Below are 26,215 nucleotides of genomic sequence, written 5' to 3'. Positions count from 1 at the left end.
GAGACAATAATGCTAACATCATTATTTACATCCCATGTATTGATAATGGATATGATGACATTAACATCCATATCATCATAAATTCATTAAAAAAGGTTAACTAGTCCATGTCAATGTCCATATTGAGTTCACATTAATATTGAACATCGACATTATTAGCATATGCGAGTCTTAGAATAAAAACTTTCAAGACCCATAATTTTTTAAATCAAAAGTAAGAAAATGAAAACCAGATGACATTTAAAGGGCCAATCTATGTACTCTTGGAATAATTTAGCAAAAATTGTATCCGCTCTGGAAAACAAAAACATACAGACACACATTGATTCCTATTTTCTTTTTTTTCATCTCGCAAAATTGACAATTGTATGCTGTGTATATCTTCAATCGCCATCTTTGACCAAAAAATGCATTACAAATTTACAATATAATGACAATCAGAAAAAAAAAAATACAAATAAAATAATCCTGTCAGTTGTCTGGCACTGTTATCACTTATTGCGTAGTCGATTATTGGTTAGAGGACCTCTTTCCTTGTGTCTATCTGCTTGGCTGGTTCTCTTAAGACTTCAAAAGTCAATATTCACTTTCTTTCCGGAAATTGATTTGTAGCTCTCAATTTCTTCCAGTTGTCCCTTCTACATCCGCTACAGAACTCATCTAACAACCAGAGAAGATGAGAGTCAAATGCCTCCAACTTTTTTATAAACCTCACCCCCCCCCCCCCCCCCCCCCCCCTCTTACCCACCCCACCCCACACACACACACACACATCAAATCTCTGTGTATATAGGATATTACAGCACTTCAGATTTAATGGATATCAAATCTATGATGTGAATAATTTGCATAAATTTTTGCATGATCTTTAGATACCCAGCAAAATAAGATTGACATACCACACAATCTTTTACTAGTAGAGGACGTGATGTAGTTCACATCATACAGTTTATCCGGTCAGTTGAGTTGTGAAGGTACGTTGGATGTGAAAAAATGATGACATTTGAACTCCATCACTTTAGTTAAAAGTGGTGGATCTAGATAAAACATTTGGAGAACAAGCTGCAACTGCCCGCTCAAGCCCACAAACCACCTCAGTCATACTAGGACGATCTTGGCCAATCTCACTAACACAATCTGCAGCTAAATATCCAACATAGCCCACCGCATCTGTTTCAGTTGGCGTCGGTGACGGCAATTTCGGATCAAGCACATGCTTCATATCATCAGCAACGATGAATGGAATAGCAAAATCAACGACATTTTTAGGTGTTCCGCTTTCACCATATCTCTTTATAACCCTGCAACCTGTTAAAAGCTCGAGCAAAACAACTCCAAAGCTGTACACATCGCTCTTAGCGGTTAATCGTTGCAATCTGTAATATTCAGGATCCATGTACCCCACTGTGCCCGCAGTTCGTAGCTGATCATTATCTCCTTCCTCTTCATCACCTCCTTCCTCACTAACCAAAGAAAGACCAAAATCTGCAATTTTTGCAACCCAATTTTTATCCAACAGAATGTTTGCCGATTTAATGTCACGGTGGATTATTGGTGGAACAGCATAAGCATGCATGTACTCAATGCCACGTGCTGCATCAAGAGCAAGCTTTAATCGGGATTGCCATGTGGCAAGCGGAGGGGGGAGTGGTTGCCTTTTGTGAAGATTATCATATAACGTGCCATTTGACATGTACTCGTAAACTAAAACACGCTCGCAGTCGTCAGTGCAGAAGCCAAATAGAGAGACGAGGTTGCGGTGGTTTATGTGAGAAAGGAGAGCGAGCTCTGAGACAAATGCTGCTTCCCTGTCACGCCGGCGTGCTGGTGTTGCTGATGTGGATGCCGCATCACCTTTAAATAAGAAGATTGCTTTAAGCTTCAGTTATAAATAAATTGAAGAATGATGGGTAATAAAAGTAATGTAAACAATGCCAAAATTCCTATACATCAGAGAAGGCATATTCAGTAAAGAAACAATTTTGAAGGAACAATACCAAAAAAAGGTACCCTCATGAATTATGCAATACCAAAAAAAGGTTCAGGTGCCCTGAGAAATAGAAGTTTTAACTTGGAGATGGAAATACTTTCTCCAATATTTTCTATTAATCTGGCTTGTTTGTTAACAAAGTACTAAGACTACTAATTTATAATATAAAACCTGATTTGTATCTGGCTCAGATGTTTGCATGACTGGATAACTGTAAAATCTGGAGGTGCAGGGAAAGTGATTTTCATGCAAACTATAAATGCCTACCCATTTTCTAGACAATATAACAGTGGGAAAAGTGATTGGTACAACTCAGGTCACAATTCCACCGATATGCTATCAGCTATTTTAAATGCCACCATTTCAGATTTCAGTTGTACTTTTGAATATTATTTTTTCTACTAATAAATATATATAAGGCTTTGTTAATCATACATGAAATTTCAATAGCAGAATTGATGGTGATTTTTTCAATACCTGATTCGGCACGCTTGATTGCAACCTCACGCCCATCTGCAAGGGTGGCACGGTACACTGACCCAAAGCTACCTGACCCAATCCGACAACTAACTGAAAATCCACTCGTGATTGACTGGAGATCTCCAATCGAAAACTGTTCCACTGTATACCCAATTCCCTTTCCTATCAACTCATTCAACCGTTGCTCTATAGCCTGTGAATCCACGTAAGCCCGCAGCAGTCGCCCGCTTGCTGTTTCAGCTGGACCTGATACCCCGTACCGATTTTTACACCATTTAGTTAACAAAATTTGACCAACCAAGAATACAATGAAAACTGTGACAGCACATGCAATCAGAAAAACTAAATACTTATTTCTGTGTAACAACGTGATCCAAGAATTTGAGAATAATTCAAACCCGCAAGGTTGGCAAATGCATCCTTCATTTGGGCACATACTTCCTGAACCGGGCAACACACCACACTTGCAATACGACACTGGCACGCAAGGTCCAGGTAATACACGGTCAAATACTATATGGTTTGATTCGAGCTCCTTCTTTCCCCAGCAAACCAAGGAGAAATTCAACACTAATACCCCACAAAATGCATCTCCTTTTGCCTGAATGGATAGGAATTGTGCAGTTTTAAGATCCTTTGGTGGAGCTGATTGGGATCCCCAACAAATCACTGTCCCGTTTGTGCATAACGCGCAAGTGCGGCCAGCTCCCAATGCCATTGCAAGCACTACAATATTGTTGTTTCCCAAACGAGGAGATCCATTTCCCCAGCAAGTCAACTTCCCTGCAAGTGAAATCGCACACATGTGGTGACTGCCCGCACTTATGCTTATGTAATTCCCAACACGAGGTTCCTTCCCGACCACACCGGTTTCATTACCGAAACAATATATTTTAAACGAACCCGACAACAACCCACAAACGAAGTGCCTTCCCACAGCTATATCTGAAAAGTTCATATCTTTAGGGACTGACAGTTCGGGCCAGCGCCAACAATTGAGCTTGCTACTGATGTTGCCAGCTTGGAGACCGCAGACATGGGAGCCGCCCGATGAAAGATCCACAATAGGCGGGCCCTGGTAGACCCGCTTCGTTTCCGCTTCGTTCTCATAAAATTCCCACCAGAGCATTGTAGAGAAGTTAGATTGCAGAGTGAGGGAGGGGCCCAGCGCGCAGAGAAATCCATCACCACCCGCAACTGCAGAGAAAGAGGAGCGGCCCGAAGGGTAGCTGCTGGTAGTGCGGTTCGGCAGACTGGTGCAATTGAGGTCGTATTTTTGGTTAGCGGAGGGAAGAAAAGCGCAGATTAGGGAGATATTCGAGATGTGTGCAATGGCGATTGTAGAGAGAGGAGATGACTGTATTTGGTAAGATAGGGAGAGAAAGAGTAGGAGGAGAAGGTACAAGGAAAGAGGCATGTTGCTTTTGGGGAAAAACGGTGGAACATTGTGAGTAGTATGCGAGAGACGGAAAGAGAGCAGGAGGGATGAGTGGGGGTTTTGAGTTGAGAACTTGAGATACTAGGAGGTTCAAGTAGCTGTCGAGCATGAAAAAAAATAAAATGAATGCTTTGCTTTATGCATGTGTTTGTGTTTGGATTTTATGAGATGCTCTACTCGTAGACTCGTAGTGGGTGGGGGCGGGATCGGGGGAAGTAGGAAGATTTTTTATTTTTTTTTATAAATCATAATTAATTAAATTAATTTTTGATTATTTTACAAAAATTAATTTAAATAAGGAAGCTGATAACAGTACCCGCGCTACAGTATCTGCACTGTACCCGCAGAGGGAATCATCGAAAATTAAATATGAAAAAATATTTTTTTGTGAGAATTGTAAAAACTCTACAATTCGAAATTTTTTTCTAAAGTATTAATATATATGCACAGAAGTATTTATACCTATATATGTACGGAAGTATTTATAGCTATGAGGTGAACAATTATTTATTGTGTGGATACTGTAGTTCGAAGATAATATTACCCGCATCACTGTATTCGCGGGGGACCACTGAAAATTAAATGCAGAAAGATAACTTCCCGCAGGACTGCAAAATCTCTACAATTTTATTTTTTTCCCATATTATTAATATCTACGTAATATTTTCTTTCAAATGAGATCCATAATGACGTATTTCAGATTCGTCGTCGCGTAAGTATTTATACCTCGCCGTACAAGTATTTATACCTATATTTGCAAGTATTTTTTACATATGACACTAAAAGTATTAATATCTAAGTATTGAAAGTATTTATACTTATGCATTGAAGTATTTATACATATGAGGTCAACTATTTTTGTTAGAGAAAGACTGACACGGGGATGATTGGAGAACTTGAAAAAAGATAATCATAGCAAGTCACCTATCAAAGTATTAATATTTTTTTAAGTTTTAATATGTTATCTTCTAAGTATTTATAACTAGAAAGATATACATATATAAGTATTTTTTACATATGATACTGGAACTATTTTATAACTACGAAGGTATACATATATATTTAAGTATTTTTTACATATGACACTGAAAATATTAATATTTAAATACTAAAAGCATTTATACCTATGCATTGAAGTATTCATTCCTATGAAGTCAGCTATTTTTGTTAGAGAAAGGTTGACGCGAGAACTAGTGCAGGAATTATAAAATAGAAACTATATAATTAGTAGAGACTATAGAGAAATGATGCTGCTATGATTTTAGAATAATAATTAGTTGAGACTATATAATTAGTGGGAACCATAATATATTATTTTTCTAAGTGCGATACTGTAGCACGATTACTGTAGTGTGGTACTAAAATAATTATTCTTTAATTAATTATGGTTTATAAAAAAATTCAAGTAGGAAGGGGCGAGGTGGAGTGGTGGACTACTTAACGATCTTCGTTTTTCTAGATTTTTCAATTTTATATGGTCAAATAATGAATTCCAACATCTGACCAACTGGCCAACTAACTTCTCTCCCTGACAATAAATTTTAAGTTTTTTTTTTTAAAGATTTCCCGGTCCTAGGAAAGGAGAATCTAGGAAAGACAGTTGCCAGATTGAAAACGAGTCGGACTGAAACAGAAAAACAGCTTGGAATATTTTGGGGTAAATATTATTTTTATTCGAAACACATGCGGTTCTGTTATTGTTATAAAAATATTATTTTTTGTTTCTAATGAAATTTGGAATTGGAAAAAGAAAACTCAAGCTGATTTGGATGAGTTCGTTTCTCGTGTTATTTCGGACTTAATCGCATGCGCTATTCTTTTTAGTCAGAATCGTCAACCTATCACTGAATCATAAAAAAAATTGATGTCTAAATGATATTAGCAAGTCGATTCTGCGTGCTTTGAGGCAGTTCAGATTGAAAAGGCTGGTTCTGGAATCCGAGTCCGAAATAAACAGTACATGCGAACTCGGCTGATGCAAATTTGAACATTAGATTTCTAACGGGCTCTTTCTTTTGGGCCTTTCTGTCATTTATGAGTAATTATGAGACCTGGAATCCAATGCGGTACCAATGCACTGGTACGAGAAACTGGTACATAACTGGGGCAACAGGAGAGCAGATGCAGACTCGTCGCTGGTAAGCAGCGGGTATTGTTGTTTTGTGGATGGTTCCTGGGACCAGTTTGGGGAGGCGGGACTGGGACCGATTATGCTAAAAAATAGTACTGTTGTTCAATGGGAGTCAAGACCAGTACGTACGGTGAATGCCACTCAAGCTGAAGCACAAGCGATTCTCCAAGTACTGAGAATGTCAGAATGCTGATACATATATCAAATACTGGGGGAAAGGTATACTAAGATTCTATGGAAATTGTCAAATCGCTCTCTGGCGGATTACCAACTGTGTCAGACTGGAAGCAAGCAATGAGATATGGGAAGCATGGAGAGTACAAGAAATATACCCAAATGTTGTGAAAGTTGCCTACAGGTCGAAAGAAGATGTGCAAGAGCAAACCAGGGTAGACAGTATAGGTGGGATAGGCAGGGTAATTCCTTTCCTTATTATGATGTGCAAGAGCAAATGGAATAGGCCGACGGGCTGTGAAAGAAAGGAAAATATAAATATATATATCACATTAGGAGACTTGACTCAAAACCTATTTTACAATTGTCGGGATTCTGTGATAAATAAAGAACTAATTGTTGGTATCTCGCTATTTTAGTTTTCCCCACATGCACTTCTACAAAATTACTGAATTACAGTGAATTGGTTACTTCATCACTAATTAGTAATTAGCCAATTACGCTAAAAGAACTAATAAGATGTTTAGCACTGTCTGGTGAATTCTGATAAGGCAGTTTGTTTTCTTTTCTGTAAGGTGTTCCTCTTCCTTTCTTTTTAGGAAAAATTTTCAGTGTATCCATCTAAAATTTTAAAATAACTAATATTCACATCAAAATACCATAATATCCAACATCCCCATACAAATTTAAAATTCTTTCTCCTATCCCCATTTATTTATTTTCCTTTTTATTTAATTATTTTAAAATTTAGAATGACTATTATAGCCCTCTTATTGTAAATGGATATGCGCATTAATGTTTCAACAGGATTGAATTTACAGAATTGAAGAAGAAAAGGAAAGACCTTCATCTTTGCGCCTAATATTTGCTTCTGTCTATTGTATCTTCCCTTCGCTAAAAAAAGTCTAATTTTGAGGATTTAGTTGAAATCTGTGAAATGGTGAACTTTCTCATTTGACGTTATAGTTGAATCTGTGAAAAAGCTCGGTGACATTTCTCATTTAAATTGAGGCTGAAATTTCGAATTTGGAGGTTAGTTCTTCCGTTAATAGTAATATAAATAATCCTAGCGTTGCTCAAATACATATATGGTGACCTTTCTCAAAATTGTTTCTTTTCCTTGATTTACGTGTGAAAAATGAAAATGAGAAATTTCTAGTATTATAATCTCGAGATGTTGGTTTCTAGCGGCAACTTTGGTGGCGACAGTGAATAGTAGACTTTTTTTTTTTTTTTTCCAGATTAGAAGAATTCCTGAGATGTAAAAGAGGGTATAACATGTGTCTATTTTTTTCTGGTATTAAGAGGATTGTGCTTGTAAACCAAATTTAATTATTAAAGAATTAAATTATCTTTTCTTTTAACCAGTATTTACTATGGAAACCGAATTTGGTCAATTTACACATTGTGGCCAATTTGGTCATTATAGAAAAACATGCAAGAATACAGTTCCATCACAAGAAGGGGTAGGTACCTCTCACGACAAGATCAAACATAAATTGAAAGCCAAAAGGTAAAGCTCCCAATAAATTGTTTGCATATAAATTTGTCTTTATCGATATTATAAAATTGTTCTAATTTGTGCTCTTTTGTAGAGTTCTAAGTAAAGATAAAGCTGGATCAAAGAAAAAAGCATGTCCACCTAATATCTTCAAGCACTTCAAAAAGATTTTTTTTAGCTTTCTACTTTATCCAATTTTATTTTGTGTTTTGAATTGGATGTATTATGACATTGTGAACAATATGACAATATCAGAATCTTTTGTTATGTATTTATTTACAGATTTTTGATATGTATTTATTGAACTTTTTTCTATCTGTTCTTGTGTTGCTGAAATTCAATTTATTTATGTTTTATCCTTTACTGGTAATGTGGAGTGTTTAATTGAGTACAATCACTTGTAATTTTTTTTAAGTTCTTACTGACTTCCAAAGGGATGAGAAAGGGTTGAGATCATGAGTTGAAAACTATGTCTTTCTATCATTAATTACTTTGTAGAAGGGTTAATACTGTAATCATTTGTGAGATTAATTTTTAGTTTTCTGGTACAACCTGATCATGTACTAGCTTAGAAGACATAGGGGTAGTTTGATAGTTTACTTTTTATCGACATATTTGAACTTTGTAATTTTGTAAAAATGCAGGGGGTTTTTGAAAAATTATCAGAAACCACACACCACTGTCAAGTTTCATGCAACAAACATTTTTTTTCTGCAAATGAACTTTGTCACAACTTCATGACTATTTAAAAAAGTATTTATTATTCCTGCAAATGAACTCTACTGTAGCTAAGTAATATCTTGAGCTTGTAAAACTCGGGACAGAATTACTAATTATTGCTTATCATAATGCGATCATGTATGCATCATGTATGGGTACCATACTGGTACACAACGTATCAATATGTATGGTTTTTGTGCAAAGATCATATTGGTTACAAGGTTTAGACCTATGCTGGTAACAAAAATCGAAATAAAAAACAAAAAAAAGGTATTTTTAAAATGTTAGCATTGCCTGACACATACTGGTATTCTAGATCTAAGTTACTATGCATTCTGGGTGCAAGCATTGATGTATTTCAATCATAAACAATTCAATTCAATTCAATTACTGCAATACTGTTATGCTAACAGTAGTATTGACTTCTTGAGGTTTCTTGTATGCTACTAGTATGAGAACCTAAATACATCATTAATCAATGTTGACTGTTCAATTAAAACAGGACAATATAAGTGAAAGCTTTTAAATAACAGTAGTATTTACTTGTTGATTAATTTTCTAATATAAGGGTAAAATTGTCATTGAAACTTATTTTCCAAAGGTAAAATTTATAATTCAAATTACGTATTATTAAGGATCTTGATGAATTCGAACCATCACCCCCCTGAAGATTCAGGACTCTGTCCAAATGTTTGAGCTAAAGATCCATCTCATCCTTTAACTTTAAATAAGATTTTGAATTTATATACTGCTATGGTTTATTTTGGTTGATTATAAGTGCTTTACTGGCACATGGTGGTACTAAGTTCCTTGAAATTTTAGATGATTACACCTCGCTTATGGTCTAAGATTTATAATTAACTATAATCAGGCATTAATTTACCTCAGCTGTGCAGACCTAGTAAAGCAATAAAAGCACAAAATTTGCACATCCGCATTTATGGTCTAAAATTTGCACAAACCATGATCAGACATCAATTTACCTCAATAATATATGCATATCATAATTCATTACCATCTTTTTCTTATGACTTAAAGTTAGTATCAGATCTCTGAATCCATTTGACACAAATTACTCCCAATTACTCCCAATTACTCCAATTACACAGAAATAGAATGTACCAAATATCACCTACATCACATTTAACACAAATTACTCCCAATCGAGCATCAGATAAAATATAATCATGCAATTGAGCTTTCTTAAGCTATAATGTCCAATTGTACCTCAATTCAGTTAAATTTTGCATCCACATAATGTCGATTCTCCTACCACACCTAGAAATACAATTGTTCAATACTGGTAAGAACACATACCTCAGCCAATCAGAAATGATGTCAGCGTAAGGTGACAGAAGAAAGAATCGAACAACTGGCAAATTTAATCTGAAGAGAATGAATGAAGCATCATGCTTATATAGTGTCAGGGGTATTTAATTGTAATATCGTAATATCAAAATCACCTGTCAATTTTTGACTTAAAAGTAACAATTCATTCCTTCATTCTATAATCAATTTGAAATAACGAATTGCATAAACATGACTGGATCAACTAAATTAAAAATACAAAATCAAGATATAAAAGCTCTTACGAAAGCTAACCTATATATTGCATAGCGTAGGTCCATTTTGTGGTGACACCAGCTTCGTTTCTCTTACGGCCATGACTGATGGAGGGGGGCGAGAAGGGGAACAGTGACGACGGGAATGGGGAGGGAAGAGCGGAAACGTGAACGGTGATAGCGGAGGATCGGGAACAAAAAGAGGGAGAGGAAGAAATGTCGTTGATCAGCAGCTTGATTGGGGAGGAGAGGAAGAACAAAAATATTGACTGGACTCTCTGTTTAAAAATAAAGGGTATAATAGTCTGTTAAAATTTTAAAATAATTAAATAAATAAGAAAATAAGTAAAAGGAGATAAAAGAAAGAAATCTACTTTTTGGTGGATATATTGAAAATTATAGTAATTTGATGGAGATATTGGCTATTTTAAACTTTTAGATGAGTACCCTGGAAATTTTTCCTTCTTTTTATGGGCATTTACTTGTTGCGCTACCGAATTTCTGTGAAAAATTCAAAATGTTCCTGCGAATAAAGATTAAAAGAGTCCAAATAATGCTGAAAAGAGTGTAGAATACTTGATATCTATTATTTATTTAACTGGTTTCTTCGTTTGCTTGAAGGGTTAATTTCTTATTTACCCCTAAAAACTTGTTCAGTTTCCTATTTACCCTTCAAGTCTTTATTATATCTAATAAATCCCTTAACTTTGTTAATTATCCATTGTCAGACTTTATTATTTCCCATTATACCCTTGTTATAATTGTAGAAAGCTTTCACCGGTTATTTACTCTTGAAGAAGACAGTGCTTATTGTGACTTTCAGTATAATGTGAATAACTTTTTTTTTTTTGAAAAATTGGCAGCATTTGCAATTTTATACCAATTGGTACCATGAGACAAAAATCTCTCTGCTTTCACTAAAATAAAATTAAAAACCAAAAACCAAATAAAAAAAAACAGAAAGAACAAAAGAACAAACAACCCAAACTCGCAGGAAGTGAAACAACTAAAACAAAAAAAGAAAGGCTCCCGTACCAGTTGGTATTCAGATGCCCCTCATTTTTCTAAAATCCCCCGCAGTTTACAAAAAATACACAAATCAGAAAAAAGCTTTTTAATTGAAGGAACTTATCTATTCCTTTTTATAATGTGAATAAATGATAACGAATATTCTTCACTTCCAGTATCACGACTTATTATAGTTTTTACTGATACTATATGACAGCGAACATTAATATATACTTAGTCCTATAATATACTTTAATATTGGAAGGTTCAATGTACTATATGATAGCAGCGCATTTTTCTGTTAAGTAAATAAATGATGTTTGTTTTAAACACAATAAAATCATATGGCATCTCAAAGGTACTGACACTATATTCCTCTTGGCATATGAGGCATTCGGCCATTTTGGAGTAGTGCAGGTCATAATAAAATTACAGTAAATTCACACTAAAATTAGTAAAAGTCTATAAAGATATCAAAATAAATTCACAGTATAATGCCGCATATCATTTTCTATTACAAAATTACTAAAGCATAACATTTTCACTCTTTTATCCCTGTAAGTCAGAAAATTACAAAACACCAAATTCTTTGAAGTATCTATCGTGCTTCACTTTTAGCTTGTAACCGCCAGGAGGTTCATCCATGCTGTACACACATTTGATAACAAAAAAAAGTGACTAATCAAACCAAAATAACAGAATTAGAAAATCCCACAATGAATCAGCTTGAAATTATCAGTTTGCAGTTTAACACAAGTACATCAATTTGCTTCTATCATATTACTTACTGGTAAATGAGATAATGACACGAAGAATAAAAAGGGTTTAAAGGATGATACCTTGAATAAGCATCAATAGGTTGCTTCCCTTTTCTTCAGGTCTCTAATTTCTGATAGTCACGTGTTCCATGCAAAGCATTATCGATTTCATTGTTCGTCCTGTGATTATCTCGATTTGGACGTTCAAGAGAGGGATCTGCCATGTGGAGAGAAATTCAAGCAGAGGATGGATTACATATGAGGCAAAGGGATCAACGTCTTCTCTTTCCATTATAAAAACTCCACTGTTGCAAAATAGAAAAAAAAAATCTGAAATTAAAACCTTGGCTGCTAATATTAATTCTACGCAATTTAGACATGCATTATCAAAATGTATCTCAAATTGGTACTACATAGAGCGTGGGAAGATGGTTCAACTTCTGGAAGGATATTATTGTCATTTAGTATTTTAACTAAAGATTTAACCATAGTTAATTTCAGATTTCTTTTGTAATGGGTAAAAAGGAAAGAGTTTCAAAAGTTAAGTGGCAAATGAGATATATTGACATGTATAGGGGTAAATAAGAAATTGAAGAACTCTTGGAGGATATGTGAGAAATTAACCCTTGCTTGAAAAAGATATTCATCCTTTTCTCTTCAGTTAGTTTAAGAAGACTTTCTCAAGGATGAATTAGTTGATGTGTTAATTTTTCTGCACTGTGCAGAGAGGGAACCCAATAAGCCTCAATTAATTAACATCAATTCACTGATATAGAAGGCTCAACAATAATAAAAAGATGGCTTAAGACAACTTAACAATCGATACATTATAATTATTACCAAAAAAAGTGATAAGATTAGGGCCTACATTTTTAGTGCTAGAGATATGGTAACGACTAATTAAACTAAAAGGGCCCAATAAACATGGCCGTTGAGTAAAACGACTTAGAAGCATAGAAAATTTACAAAAGTTTCTCTGCTCAAAAAGCCAGCAGGTCATGATTTTATTTGAAACTCTTTGTCTTAAAACTGCTGCTGCCGGGATCAGCATCGGCAAGCATCTTCACAACCTCTCTCATTGTGGGTCGAGCGGTTGGTGCTGCTGTTGTACAAAGTACTGCAATCTTCAAAACCTTCAGCATTCCTTCCTTTGACTGAGCAGAAATCCTCGGGTCGAGTACCTCTATGTAATTTTGAGCGTTGAGGTGGGTTGAAACCCAAAACACAATATCCTTCCCATCTCCAAACTGTGGCTCAATCGGACTGAGGCCGGTAAGCAGCTCCAGAAGGACAACTCCAAAACTATATACATCTGTCTTGTTGGTTACCACGAGCGAGTAGGCGAGTTCTGAACAGAATAATACAATAAGTTTAGATAACAAAATTTTTAAATAAAAGGCCTGCAAATAATGATCAAACAAGGTTGGTTTAACTTTCGCTTCCTATCATTTCAGAAGGCATCTCAACATTACCAGTTGGTAGTACTTACAGGTACAAAATTTTGGGCGTGCTAATATACATAAAATTTGCATTAGATGAAAAATGTAAAGCTATATCAGTAGATGAAAAATACGACTAAAAGGATTTGGAAACAATATTTGGTTACTGCAAAATGTATAATATTAGTAAAAAAAGAGAGATATTATACCTGGGGCCATATAGCCATGAGTGCCGGCAAAGCAGCTAAACTGAGATGCCTCTGCTAATTTTGCTATTCCAAAATCTGCAACTTTTGCCTCAAACTCCTCATCGATTAATATGTTTCGCGACTTTATATCCCTGTGAATAATAGCTGGGGAACAGTCGTGATGCAAATACATTATCCCCTTAGCAGCACCTAAGGCAATGTTGTAGCGCTTCTTCCAATCCAATTCTGGAATACCACATTTACTCTCCCTCCTTAGTGCTTGGTGGAGGTCTCCATTCGGCATGTACTCATACACTATGAAATTGAATTCCCCTCTACTCATGCATGCATGAAGCTTCAGTATGTTTCTATGGCGTATAGTTCCCAAAATTCCCATCTCCACCATCAACACTTTTGCACCAGTGCCCTTCCAGAGTTTCTTGACTGCAACAATGCCCCTATTTTTCAGCTCAAGACGATATACTTTTCCAGTACTGCCACTTCCTATCAAATTCTCCTCCTCTAAGTTGGATATATCCTGAATTTCAATTTCTGGCTGATGGAACAACTCCACTTTCCATTTTTCTTTTTCAAATCCACTTTCTAGATCTTTCTTTCTTATAGCCTCTTCAAGCTTGAAGTTTCGGTAACTTATGACAGCCAAACCAACCATAAAAAAAAGAATAGCCGAAACGATCAATGGCAACAACACGATTTTTTTTCCTAATATCCCCTTGTGCTTGTTGTCAATCTTGCAAATGCCCAAAACGGGCTTTGACCGGCCTTCTAACTGGCCTTCAATACACAAACCTGGATTCCCCACAAATGCCTCCTCCCCAGCAATCATGAGAAGTCCTGGAGGTACACTTCCTGTTAGCTGGTTATCAGAGAAATCAACTGAACTCAGCTCTAGCAATTGGAGCCCTTCCGGTATAGAACCTGCTATCAGATTGTATGAAATGTTTATCAAGTTGAGAGAATCCATATCTGAAATGGAAGCCGGTATTGTACCAGTAATCATATTCTGTGCCACATCTAATTCCACTAGCTTGCTGCACATGCCAAGTTCGGTAGGTAGGGTTCCTGTTAGTACATTTCCCTCCAAGTGAAGTGAGGTCAACTGGTTCAAATATCCAATTTCAGGTGGTATACTTCCTGAAAAGGTATTATTAGAGGCATACAATTTTTGTAGCTGTGTAAGATTTCCAATTTCTTTCGGGATTCTACCCGAAAAGCGATTGTTTTGAATGGAAAGCTGATTGAGGGATGTCGAAGTGGCAATTTCGCTAGAGATCTCTCCAGTGAACCCATTATCAGATACATCAATAATGTTTGCATTTGGGAGGCCCCACAACCCAGCAGGAAAATTTCCAGTGAACTGGTTCTGACTGATTCTGAATCGGTTTAGACATTTGCAACCCACATAGGAGTCAGGAAAATTACCAGAGAAATTGTTATCTAATGCTAGAAGGAACTTAAGTTGTTTATTTTGGCACAAAAATTGGGGAAATTCACCGGAGAAATTATTTTCTGAAATGTCAATGCTTTGAAGTGGGGAGTACTTTCCCAAATTTGGTGGGAAATGCCCTGAAAAACTATTCCCATAAATTGAAAGTGCTTTCAGATACTCCAGTTCTCCCCATTCATTTGGCAATTCACCCGAGAAGTTGTTCTGATACAATTGTAGAATGGTAAAATTTCTCAGCTTCCCGAGCTCTGGAGGGATTTCTCCATGCATTTTATTTTTTGAAATGTCAAACTCGCGCAATTTTGTCAACTTTGCGAGCTCAGGGGGAATCTGACCAGTAAGATTGTTCTGGTACAATTCAATTTTTACCAAATTGCGGAGACTTGAAATTGCTCTTGGGAAATCGCCCGAAATCTGATTCTGAGAGAAATCCAGAGTTTCTAACAAATCTAGCTGGAAAATGGATTCTGGTATTTCACCAATCAAGTTACAGGCACCCATGTATAACCATGTTAAATTTTTTAAATTACCGATACTCGGTGGAATCTCTCCTGCATCAAAATTATTTTCAGCAAGCCCAAGGGAAACCAGACTGTGTAGTTTAGCGACCCATGAAGAGAAATTTCCAGTAAGATAATTTGTGGAAAGATCAAGTATTTGCAACTCAGATAAAGCCGAAAAATTAGGCACCGGGCCAGTCAGGCTGTTTGATGACAAGTTGAGTACTTTAAGATTTGTGCAATTGTTCAACTCAGGAGGGATGTTACCAGCAATGAAGTTGGTATCAAGTAGCAGAGAAGTGAGCTCGGTAAGTGCACATACAGCTGGAGAGATTTCCCCGGAGAGGTTTTTGTTGGAGAGAGAAATTGAGATCACTTGCATGCTAGTCGGGTCACAAGTAACTCCAAGAAATTGGCAGGGTGAGTTTGATGATTTCCAGGTTTCAAGATGGTTCAGTGGGTCTTTCAGGCGGTTTTTGAACTGAAGGAGGGATTTTAACTCCACTTGCTGGGAAAGTGACATGCTAAAAAAGGAGATGAGGATTGAGAAAAGGAAATGGAGGCAAAGGATAGCTGTTGTCATTTCTTAAGCAAATTCAAATTGTTGGTGATCTTGCCTTGAATTATCAACCATCCATTACTGAAATCTTGGCTTCAACTAGAGTACCTATTATAATCAGTAGGAAATTAGCTTGTTAGTACTTAAATTTATTACAACAGAGAAGTACTAACAATAAAAAGCTACATCACTCTGGACCTTTAAAAAGAAAAAATAAAGAACAAAAAAATGAAAGCAGAACAAAATGAAGAAATAATAATAATAATAATAATAATAAGACTAAATTTCTCTGGATGTATATGCATGCATATCTGATATCATATAGGTAAAACTTAATGTCAAGACCTTACTTTATGATAAGTTGGCACATAAGTTAGTTTACAACGAACCCCACATATATCCGTTTACTTACAAGTTGCATTTAATGATCTCGGTAAGGACACTGATAGTAGTTGGCTGAAAATTCCAAAACTAGAAACTACCAGAGATTTGAATATTTAAAGTATAATTGGTGGCAAATGTATACCAGTTACCGAAAATAAGATACTTGAAATAAAAATTTAGTGTGCTTTGTTCTATGAGGGCATAATCTTTAGTGAGTTGTTATCTTGGTATTGTATGTGGTGTGCAGCTAAAATGGCATGAACAACAACTGTTCATGCTTTTTTCATTTCAAAATTAGGATCATGCGTGATCCTTTTGTGAATTCGACATTCATGCAATAATTAGCTAGCCCATCTAATTATGTACTTCATTTAAATTTAAAAATAAAATGTATATGGTAATAAACATTTTTATCTCAGGTCCCACACTCCCACGTGGTGATCACTTAACATTTCACCTATGCGACTGACATAGTTGACTAATAGAGCAGGAGAGGTCTAATAATAGAACTAAGCAATGACAAAAAATGAAGGGCGTGAAAACTATTCCAGAAACATACTTCTTTGTCTCTATTTCAAAATTTTAAACCCAAACGGGTCTTCTTTTCTACTTTCAAAGAGGGACAAATCTTCTTTTCAAAAAAGAAATATAAATAAATCAAGCTAATAATGTGAATCTTCACGCATCAGGGAACCAACACAAAGAGACAAATGTGATAATTTAAGATGGGACCTCAAAGTAGGGCGTAATGGCGATGTAAGAAGATGACACGTCAGCACCATCCCATCCCAATCTGCTTTTTCATTAGCGGTCTGATTTGACAGCAGAGTAAGATCGCACTAATTTACAAATCCCAATTGTAAAATTAAAGGGAAGCCAAATGGAAATTAAAGTTGAGATGATATCATATATAAAATGTTTAGTGGTGCCGCATGGAGCCCTATAATATTCGTCTTTTTTCTATTTATTGCTTTCATATTTATTGTATTTTTTAATCCTTTATTAATGATAGTAACTGATTCAACAACTTATTCTAGAAAGGGCATCACATGAAAAAACCCACTTAAAAAACGAAGGGATCCAATATCAATGATCTCGTAAATAATGCTCACAAAAAAAAAAAATCATCATAAAAAGAAAAGAGGAGAGAAACGTGCTAATCTTTGATGGGGAGATTGTGAAATGCAACTCCTGTGACCCAGATATTTATCTTTACATGATGCAATTAATGCCGCTCTATTTCCTGGGCCAGGCCGGGCCCATTGTCAAGAGAGAGAAGCAAAGTGCACGTGACATTCAACCCAATTTTGATCGGTCTAAAGAACCAATCGTTTGAGCAAGTGGACACTGGATATCTCCCCTTGCTACACTCAACACCACTATCCATTAATATTGCCCCAAAAAAGAAAAAAAAAAAAAAAAATTTCCGGGTCAGCATCCTCCGCATTAGTGCATCGTTTGGGTTCGGTCCATTCATTTATAATCCGACCAACGTCGGTAATACACATATTGCTTTAAACTCAAACGGTGCGTTAATGCAGAGGATATGAATTTCTATTTATCAGTGTTATAGAATTTGTGTGCTTGTGTGCGCCTTCTTTTTTTTAAATGCAAAATGTATTTGCTTCCATGTGAATATATATTTCATACGAAAATTAGAAATCTTGCTATCACAAGTATTTGAGCATCCGCATCGTTTCGACATGGTTATTTTTTTTTAGTAAAAGTATTATTTTGATATATTCAACATATCTTGTTAGCAGGATTTTTTTTTTAGCAAATTTTAGGAAATGCCAATCACAAGGTGTAAACCTAGCTGGTATATTGCTTTTTTACAACATAACAAAATAATAACATAATAAGTGCACCAATTTCTCTGCTTAGCACAATTACATAACACACTGTTCTTTTATGGGAAGTCATAAATTCAAAACTCAACGTCTGCCCTAAAATTAATGAACTCTTAAAAAAAATTAACTTTCATCAAATCGCAAAAAAATTAACATTTTTTTTTGTATAACCATAGTTTAAAAATATATTTCGGATAAATATCTTCGAAGAATCACTAAGCTCTGCCGCATATAAAAAAATTGATCACTAAATTGGACAATTTTTTGCAAGCATGGATGCATATTTTTCTTTATAGAAATGTCAATATAAACATACTTTTTAATGCTACACTGCTACAGGCAGTGACGTCAAGACTTTGTACTAATAGGTGCTTCAAATTTTCCAATGATTTGATTAGAACAAATATAAAGTAAAATGACTTCAATGAACGAATCAAAATTGGACCAATTCAGGATATGGAACAAAGTTTAGTGAGCTCTCAAAATAAAATGTGCCCATTTTCTATGAATAATTGTTCAATGCTTGTTCTCTAGACCGTTTAGGCTATGTAATCTATTAACAATTACATAAAATGAGATGATTCAAATGACCTCTCAGGAAATAAAAATGTGCACGGTGTTTCTACTAAATATCGTCACTTTTGAAGGAACCAAAAGAAAATGATACCAGCGGATTGTTATATTTTTCTCCAAATTAAATTCTATTTCTGACCCATAAAATCTTAATCTGAATTCAAACATGAAAAATAAATGGTCCCAATTTACCAAGGCTCAGATAACTGTGAATCTGTGATCATTACAAAAAAGGACCAAAAATGCCTTTCTCTTTTTTTTGAAAACTTGGTAGGAAAAATGCCTTTCTCATTACCACAGGAAACATAAGACTATCTCCCTTATCTGAAATTCTAAACGGTTGAAAGCATGCATCGAAAAAATTGCTCTGCTTATAGTCTAAACTCTTATAAGGACAATTAATTTTTCTTAAAAAAAATACACATTCTTCATTAAGATAGGGTTTTCATGATTACCTCTAAGAATCAAGAAGTAGCACTCAACTGAGCTTCTCCTTTGATCACATCCCAAGTACCTCTTCGCTCATGCATTCATGGAGATATTTCATCCGAATATTTTGCTTTTAAAACTTGAGAAGCTCTTTTTCTTTTTTCCTGGTAATTTTTCTTCTTCTTCTTCTTCTTCTTCTGCTGCTGTGTGTGGGTTGGGACTCTTGGGGGGTAGTTTACGAAGCGTTTTGGTATGGTGTGTCTGATCCTTTTTATCAAAATCAGAAATCGTATTAAAGAGGAGCTGAGGAGGGGAGAGAAAATATTTGCTTGTGGAAGTCTCCTTCGTTGTTAATCATATGGTGTCGTTTCATTTGAGGCCATGAATATAATGATCGAGAAATAAATAAAGGTTCTTTTAATATATCCTATCTCCTAAAATGTAATTGTCTCATTGTGAGTTAAGAATTGAGAATTTCGCAAACATACACCAAGACCTTATATTATTTAAATATCACGGGCCTGGCCTCTGGTTGTCAAAATTTTTATTAATACTACTATAAAAAAAAAAAAAAAAATTATGGAGAATTCGAAAAATACCAGGATCTCTAAGTCAATATGTTGTTCCATTTTTGGGAGCCACAGATTGACGTTCTCCAATTTCAGTGGTGCTTTGGTTTATTTTTCATTTTAAAATGGTATTAATAAAAATTTCGGCCCTGGTTGTTTGTTATATTCAGAAAAAATAAGTGCCTTTAATTCCTCATTCTAAAATGAAATTATGCATAACAATCTGAGGGCTTGAATTAGTTTTATCCTGCTTTGCTGAAAATACATAGGGGTGCTTTTACAAGGAGAAGAGAGTTAGAGGGCTCAATGAGAATTGAGACTTGCATTTATTAGAGAGGTCGAATTAGTATTTTCATTTTCCTAAGTTAACAAGGCCAAAATAAATATTGAAAGATTTAGTGAAATAAGATTAGAAATAAAGATTTGGGGGGATTTAGAAATTTACTTTTCAATGTATCTTTACTGCTTTCTTTATTTTTAAAAAATATTCACTCATTTTTCATTCATCAAATAGAACGACACGTGTCACTCCCAAGCATTTTGGAGTGACGACAAGAAACGGAGGCCTCCTTCAGAAAAAAAAATGACACTTTTATTAGAGAAGCCGGATTAGCATTTTTTATTTTCTTTTGTTGTCAAGACCATAACAAATATTGGAAGATTTGGTGAAATAAGAGGAGAAAGAAAGACTTGCAGAGATATAGATTTTAATTTGTGAATATATTTTTTTATTGTTTTCTTTAGTTTAAAAAATATATATAATTTTTCTTTCATTAATAGAGGGCGATATGTGTCACTCCAAGTCTCCAAATATTTTATTGTCTTAATTAATCATATTTAACCAGTCAAATTCTTAATTTAATTAACCAAGCACGAGTACAGTTATTTACTTTAAGCCAACAAATGAATATATTAGAGTATTAGACTAACATCTTATATTTTGAGAAGAGTACTGTTAAAATGTCCCGTTGTTTCTGTGTCGTAATTATTTTCCACATCTTTATTTCTATTTTTAAAATTCAAACAGTTAATTTAAATTGCTTCACAAATAATTATATTAAAAAAGAAAATTTTATATTTAAAAAAATTTATACTATTTCTTTTATATAGGTGGAAAATTATTGTTTTTGAATGATCTAGAATTTTTTGATTTTGTATCTATTTAAAAAAAATAGTAACTTTTTCTCAAAAATATAAATTTTGGTTTTCATGCACATTTTACTATTGAGATCGTGTTAGAGAAGTTGTGATTGACTGTTTATGATACATGTTAGCCCTCAAGATGGCTAGGCGCAACTCTCGAGCTGGACTCGTGTAAGTGTGTGAGGTATTCGGACTCTGACCTATGATACCTCGTGTGTATGAGAAATTGTGAACCCCCTCTTAGGCCCAGCTTTGGACCTTATATAAGGCCTTTGTTGTCACATAGTGCACTGATCTAGGGGCTTGACAGTTTTGTCTGGCGAGCCAGACCGTACGGAATATGTTGCAGAGGGAGTGATATCGAGTTTGGACCGGGTTGTCTCGAATTCTCAAAGGCTTATAGCTCATTGGTCTTTGGCAGGCTTATGGCACTTGGGCCATACCAGCCTAAATCTGTGTTTGCTTATTTCTAAGTGTTGAACTGGTTTGGAGGCTCTAGTCTCAAGTCCATGACTTTGGTCCTTATCAGTTTAGATTTTAAAAACAAAGATAAGAATGTGAGACATAATTGAAATACGAACACATTAGAACATTTTAAATCCCACTCTTTTGAGAATTGATGATTTAGTTATTTGAAATAAAACACATTCATACAGTATTATTGAAGCTCCAATTTAGTAAGATCCACACTTTTTTTAAGTGAGTATTTTTGTGGGGGTTGTTCCACAATATAATAATAGTATTGGAAGAGGTAGATGGAAGAGTTTAGTGGAATAATGATATGTGAAAGAGTGATGAAAACGTGCTATTCGAAATAGTACTCAGTGTGTTTGGTAAAATAGACTGTGACCGAACCTAACCATAGAATTTACTTGTTCAATTAATATTTATGTTTTCAAAATTTAAACAATCAATTTGAACCGTTCAACATGATCTCAATATAAATATGTAATTGTAAAATAAATTTTATAATTTTTTACTATTTATTTAGATGGGTAGAAATCACTATTTTTTATGATCCAGAATTTTAAGATCAAGTGATTTTCTACTCATCTAAAAATATAGTAAAAACATTCTAAAAAAATGTAAAATTTAGTTACAAGTATATATTCATACAAAGATTATGTGAATGGTTTGAATCAATCCTTAGAATTTTCAAACTAAAGATTTGAATTTATAACGCGGGTCAATATACGCTATGCATAGTACCATAGTCTTACTCTATAAAATAATATAGAAAAACAAGAAAGAATAACTTTATTTTTCGATGCATAAAATGATCGGTAGGTTTCGTTAAATAATTCGGTTTAGGATCTTTTGTGGTAATCAAGACAGAATTTCAAGGCAACTTTTATTTAAGGCTCAAATTTGTCTGATCTCTTTTATGCACTGAAAATTGATGGTAATCATTCCTGTTTTCTATATTATTTTATAATATCTTTTATGAATAAAAATATCTCTTAGAATTTTGACTACAAATGTAAGAATGTTTTTAAAAAAGACAATTATAATTCTTTGATTTGTTTTTTTCTTTTATGTTCATAAAGAATATAACCTACCCGTTTATCCCAAAATTTTTGTATTGATGATAGGATATCCTATTTTAATTAAAGCATTTCTAGTTTTAAAATTAGAAATCCACGAAAAAGAATTGGAAATCCACACAAAAAAAAACAAAGCAAAAAAAAAAAAAATCCAAAACTTCGTTCTTTATATTATTTTCTTAATTTTCTATAAAAAAACAAAAATAATAATAGTATGAAACGACCATAATGTAAACTATGACTTTGGCGGATAAAGGAAACAAATTTTCATTCATGTTTATTGGTCATAGGTTTGATTGCATTTTTTTTTAATATTTCGAAAAAAAAGAAAAGTTTCATGATTGTATGGCTCAGGAATAGTAGATGTCTGAGCCCAGTGAGTATTATTTCTCTCCTCCTCTTTTTTGATTTTTTCAAATGTTTCCGATAAATGCTTAGTTACAAATTTTTTCTTTACTATATTCTTTTTTTTTTCACCTATCAAAGCTGATTACTCTTTTTTTTTTGCATGGTAAAGATTGATTGTCATTCTATGTTCTATAGATCTAAGTTATCAAAAACAGGTCTAAATACATTGTTACCAAGGCCCTTGTTGAACCTTGGCATTTTTCAAATTGAAAAAAAGAAAGAAAGAAACTTCGTTCTTTATCTTTATTTCTTCTAAAAAAACAAAAAGAGTAATAGAACGCCACGAGAGGAAATCAAAGAACAAATGGTCAATGATTCACTGAATGGCATGTTGCCTGTAACTATTATATCGGTTGGTATTGAAAACAAGTCCCTTTCTATTTATATTCTTTTTTATCTTGTAGGCCCCAATAATGCATAATGGGAATTGATATATCATAAATTTCCCAATGGCACTATCTCCTTAACAAACAAGTCCACTTGATTTAGGTCACTTGGCACTGATGATTGATGAGATTGGGCATAGACCACGGAGCAAGGAATTAATTAATATTCTTTTCTGGTAACTAAATGCCTATAATAATTCAACTAAAATAAGATGTTTCAAGTTCAATATTATTAAATCCTTTATGAAAAGGATCTCTGTTGGGGTTAATTAATAAGCTCTTTGTACAAAATTAACAAAGTACAATGTCAAATTATTAACTGGGCACACAAAATTCTACAATTTCTACCAACAATTTGCCATGGTACTGAAAAAAAGAGGGATCTATACAATGACAAAAAAAAGAGTAATAGAGGATCGAAGGCGGTTTCAGTATTTTTTTTTTTTGAGAAAATATTGTAGGCATGATTGATTAATAAACAAAGTTACAGTATAAGATTACATATATGAGTACTACATACCAGTAAAACTAACAAAAGCTGCTACCTAAAACCAGTACTTATCAGTAAATTAAAGAAAATGCCACCTAAACAAATCAAATCGTACCAGTAAATTAAAATCCTAACATACAACACAATTTGTTGAAGCCAACAATAAGAACTAAATTTGTAAGAAAAACAGTTTGGCTGGCTCATTTATCATTGCTCGTCTCCCAATCCATATCAAATTGGAACTTTGTCGATCCCGTTGATTGTTTCAGTATTGTTTTCCTTAACATAGGGATATGAGAGAAACTGGAAGACAAATAAAACAAAATTTGAAATCGAAAAAAATATTTAATTCGAGAAAGATGTTTTTGCGACAAGAAAATAGCCGCTTAACTTTTGAAGTTACAATTCATGTGTATTTAATCTGTGAAGTCATCTACATTCGTGCTGTGGAAAATATATTAATTAAATGGTGTTTATAAAAATCTGACCTCTTTTTTAAACATGCAGTTGGATTTTAAAAATCCCATCTTTCATGCTTTAATTTTTTTTTGTCAATCCCAAGGGTGAATATCTAATTACTCTGCAATGCAAGCATTATTTTCACAAGGAATGCATTACTCGTTGGCTTAAGATGAATACGGTTTGTTGCATGTGCAGATACGAAATTGAAGAAAATTTAGAAAAGGAATAATAAAAATAAAACTCTACAAGTGACACCGGATAATGGAAGAGATAATAATTAAGCAAGAGTGAGTCTATGGTACTATGCATATCACGGGTTGTTACTGTGTTACGGCTCTATATTCGAGTTTTCAAATCCTAACGGTCGATCCGAACCGTTCATCTTGTTCTCCATATAAATATGTGTTTGGAGACCAAATTTTATATTTTTTGAAATTTTTTTACTAATTTTTTAGATATTTAGAAAATCACTTGATCTGAAAATTCTGGACCATCCAAAAACAGTGATTTTCAATAAATCTAAAAAAATAGTAAAAAAATTTCAAAAAATGTAAAATTTGGTCTCCAAACACATATTAATACGGAGAACAAGATGAACGGTTCGGATCGACCGTTAGGATTTGAAAACTCAAATATAGAGCCGTAACACGGTGCCAAATCGTAATATGCATAGTACCATAGACTCACTCATTATAGTAGTTTTTAAAAGTTTAATTAATTGATGGATTTTATTTGGTTTAGTACTATTGTAGGTGGAGGGTGTGTGCACAGATCAGCACAACTTTTAATAACAGTTGTTGATTTGCTGCTTTTTGGTGACATGTTATTTTTAAGTTGGTTGCTTAAAATCTTAAAAAAAAAAAGGAACTCTGTCATGATTCGAGCTATTTTTCAGTTAACTATCCTGATTCGTGTCATTTTCTATTGAACTATTTTTTCATTGAAATCTCTCTAGATAGTGATTTGTCAGTACCAGCGTGCTAATCCCTTCTTTGGCTACAGTGCTTTTGTGCCATTTGTTTTCTTCTATGCGTTGGTGTGAATTTTTTGTCCATAGAAAATATTTAGAAAAAAACAGAGACAAATGGAAAGAGTACTAACAAATTTTCATCAGTAGAATAATCGGTTGAAATTTGATTCAGTTTATATTAGCTTAGATTGGTAAAATTCACATTACTTCAAACCAACATTTTTTTTTTGTTTATTTTTTTCTATTAAAATAAAAAATAGGAAAATATTGGAGTCCTTTCAGTATATTTTAATTTTAAGATATTCTATTTATTATTATAAAAACTTTTCATATTTTAACAGAGAAAACTAAAAAAATGTTGGTTTAGATCTAGAGGAATTATTTAATCAGTAAAATTTCTACCAATCCTTCGTTCAAAAACATATCTGATACGAATTCACATACGTGTGGTTGGATACGCGCATTGAAGCACGCATACCCGTACGCGCATAGTGAGCAGGGGTGTTCAAATGGTTCGTTTTGTTTGATTTTCAGTTGAACAGAAATTTTTTGATTTAAATGGTTCATTTGTTCAGTTTAAATTGATTAGTTTGATTGAATTTTTAAATTATTCGGTTTAAATGGATTGGTTCGGTTTAGACTTTTCAAAACCGAACCACTCAATTATAATGGTTCAAGTATAGTTTATATTTTGTTTGGTTCAATCGTCATTTTCTTCTTTTGGTTTATATATTTTAGAACATCTACATATTTCATATGAAATTGAATAATATTTGTACTATTATCTTGAAATTTATATTTATAAAATTACTAATGTAGATATGTATTGAATTTTAACTTTTTACGTACAATTTAATTTCTCTTATTTGATTCAACCGAACAAAATAAAATTTAATTCGGTTTAATCAATTCAATTCTTATTCGGTTGATTATTTTAATTCAATTAGTTCGTTTGTTTCATAAAAACTGAAAAAAAAAAATTTGATTTGCCTATTTGTTTTCATTTCAACCGGCGAAAAAACTTCCAAAGTTCCAATAGTGAAATTGCGATTTACGCGAACAACTTCATTCTGTTACGGAGCTACTGAGGC

The 26,215-nt window shown here is 33.9% G+C and overlaps 2 protein-coding genes across 2 annotated transcripts; both read right to left on the bottom strand.

Moving 5' to 3' along the window:
• Positions 1-764: 764 nt before the first annotated feature.
• Positions 765-4,041, bottom strand: LOC144552179 (serine/threonine-protein kinase-like protein CCR4). Its single transcript, XM_078300312.1, has 2 exons — positions 2,468-4,041; positions 765-1,854 (listed from the first exon to the last, which is right to left on the bottom strand). The coding sequence occupies exons 1-2, from the start codon at positions 3,885-3,887 to the stop codon at positions 1,019-1,021; spliced, it is 2,256 nt and encodes a 751-aa protein (XP_078156438.1). The 5' UTR covers positions 3,888-4,041; the 3' UTR covers positions 765-1,018.
• An 8,510-nt stretch (positions 4,042-12,551) lies between these two features.
• LOC144552170 (receptor protein-tyrosine kinase CEPR2-like) lies at positions 12,552-19,522 on the bottom strand. The gene is made up of 3 exons (XM_078300300.1): positions 19,179-19,522; positions 13,411-16,024; positions 12,552-13,110 (listed from the first exon to the last, which is right to left on the bottom strand). Exons 2-3 carry the CDS (start codon positions 15,938-15,940, stop codon positions 12,767-12,769), a joined length of 2,874 nt encoding a protein of 957 aa, XP_078156426.1. The 5' UTR covers positions 15,941-16,024; positions 19,179-19,522; the 3' UTR covers positions 12,552-12,766.
• Positions 19,523-26,215: the final 6,693 nt, after the last annotated feature.

The sequence above is a fragment of the Carex rostrata genome, chromosome 1, assembly GCF_964058835.1.
Source record: "Carex rostrata chromosome 1, lpCarRost1.2, whole genome shotgun sequence".
In the NCBI taxonomy this organism is placed as follows: domain Eukaryota; kingdom Viridiplantae; phylum Streptophyta; class Magnoliopsida; order Poales; family Cyperaceae; genus Carex; species Carex rostrata.
This window is presented reverse-complemented; position numbering and strand designations above follow the sequence as displayed.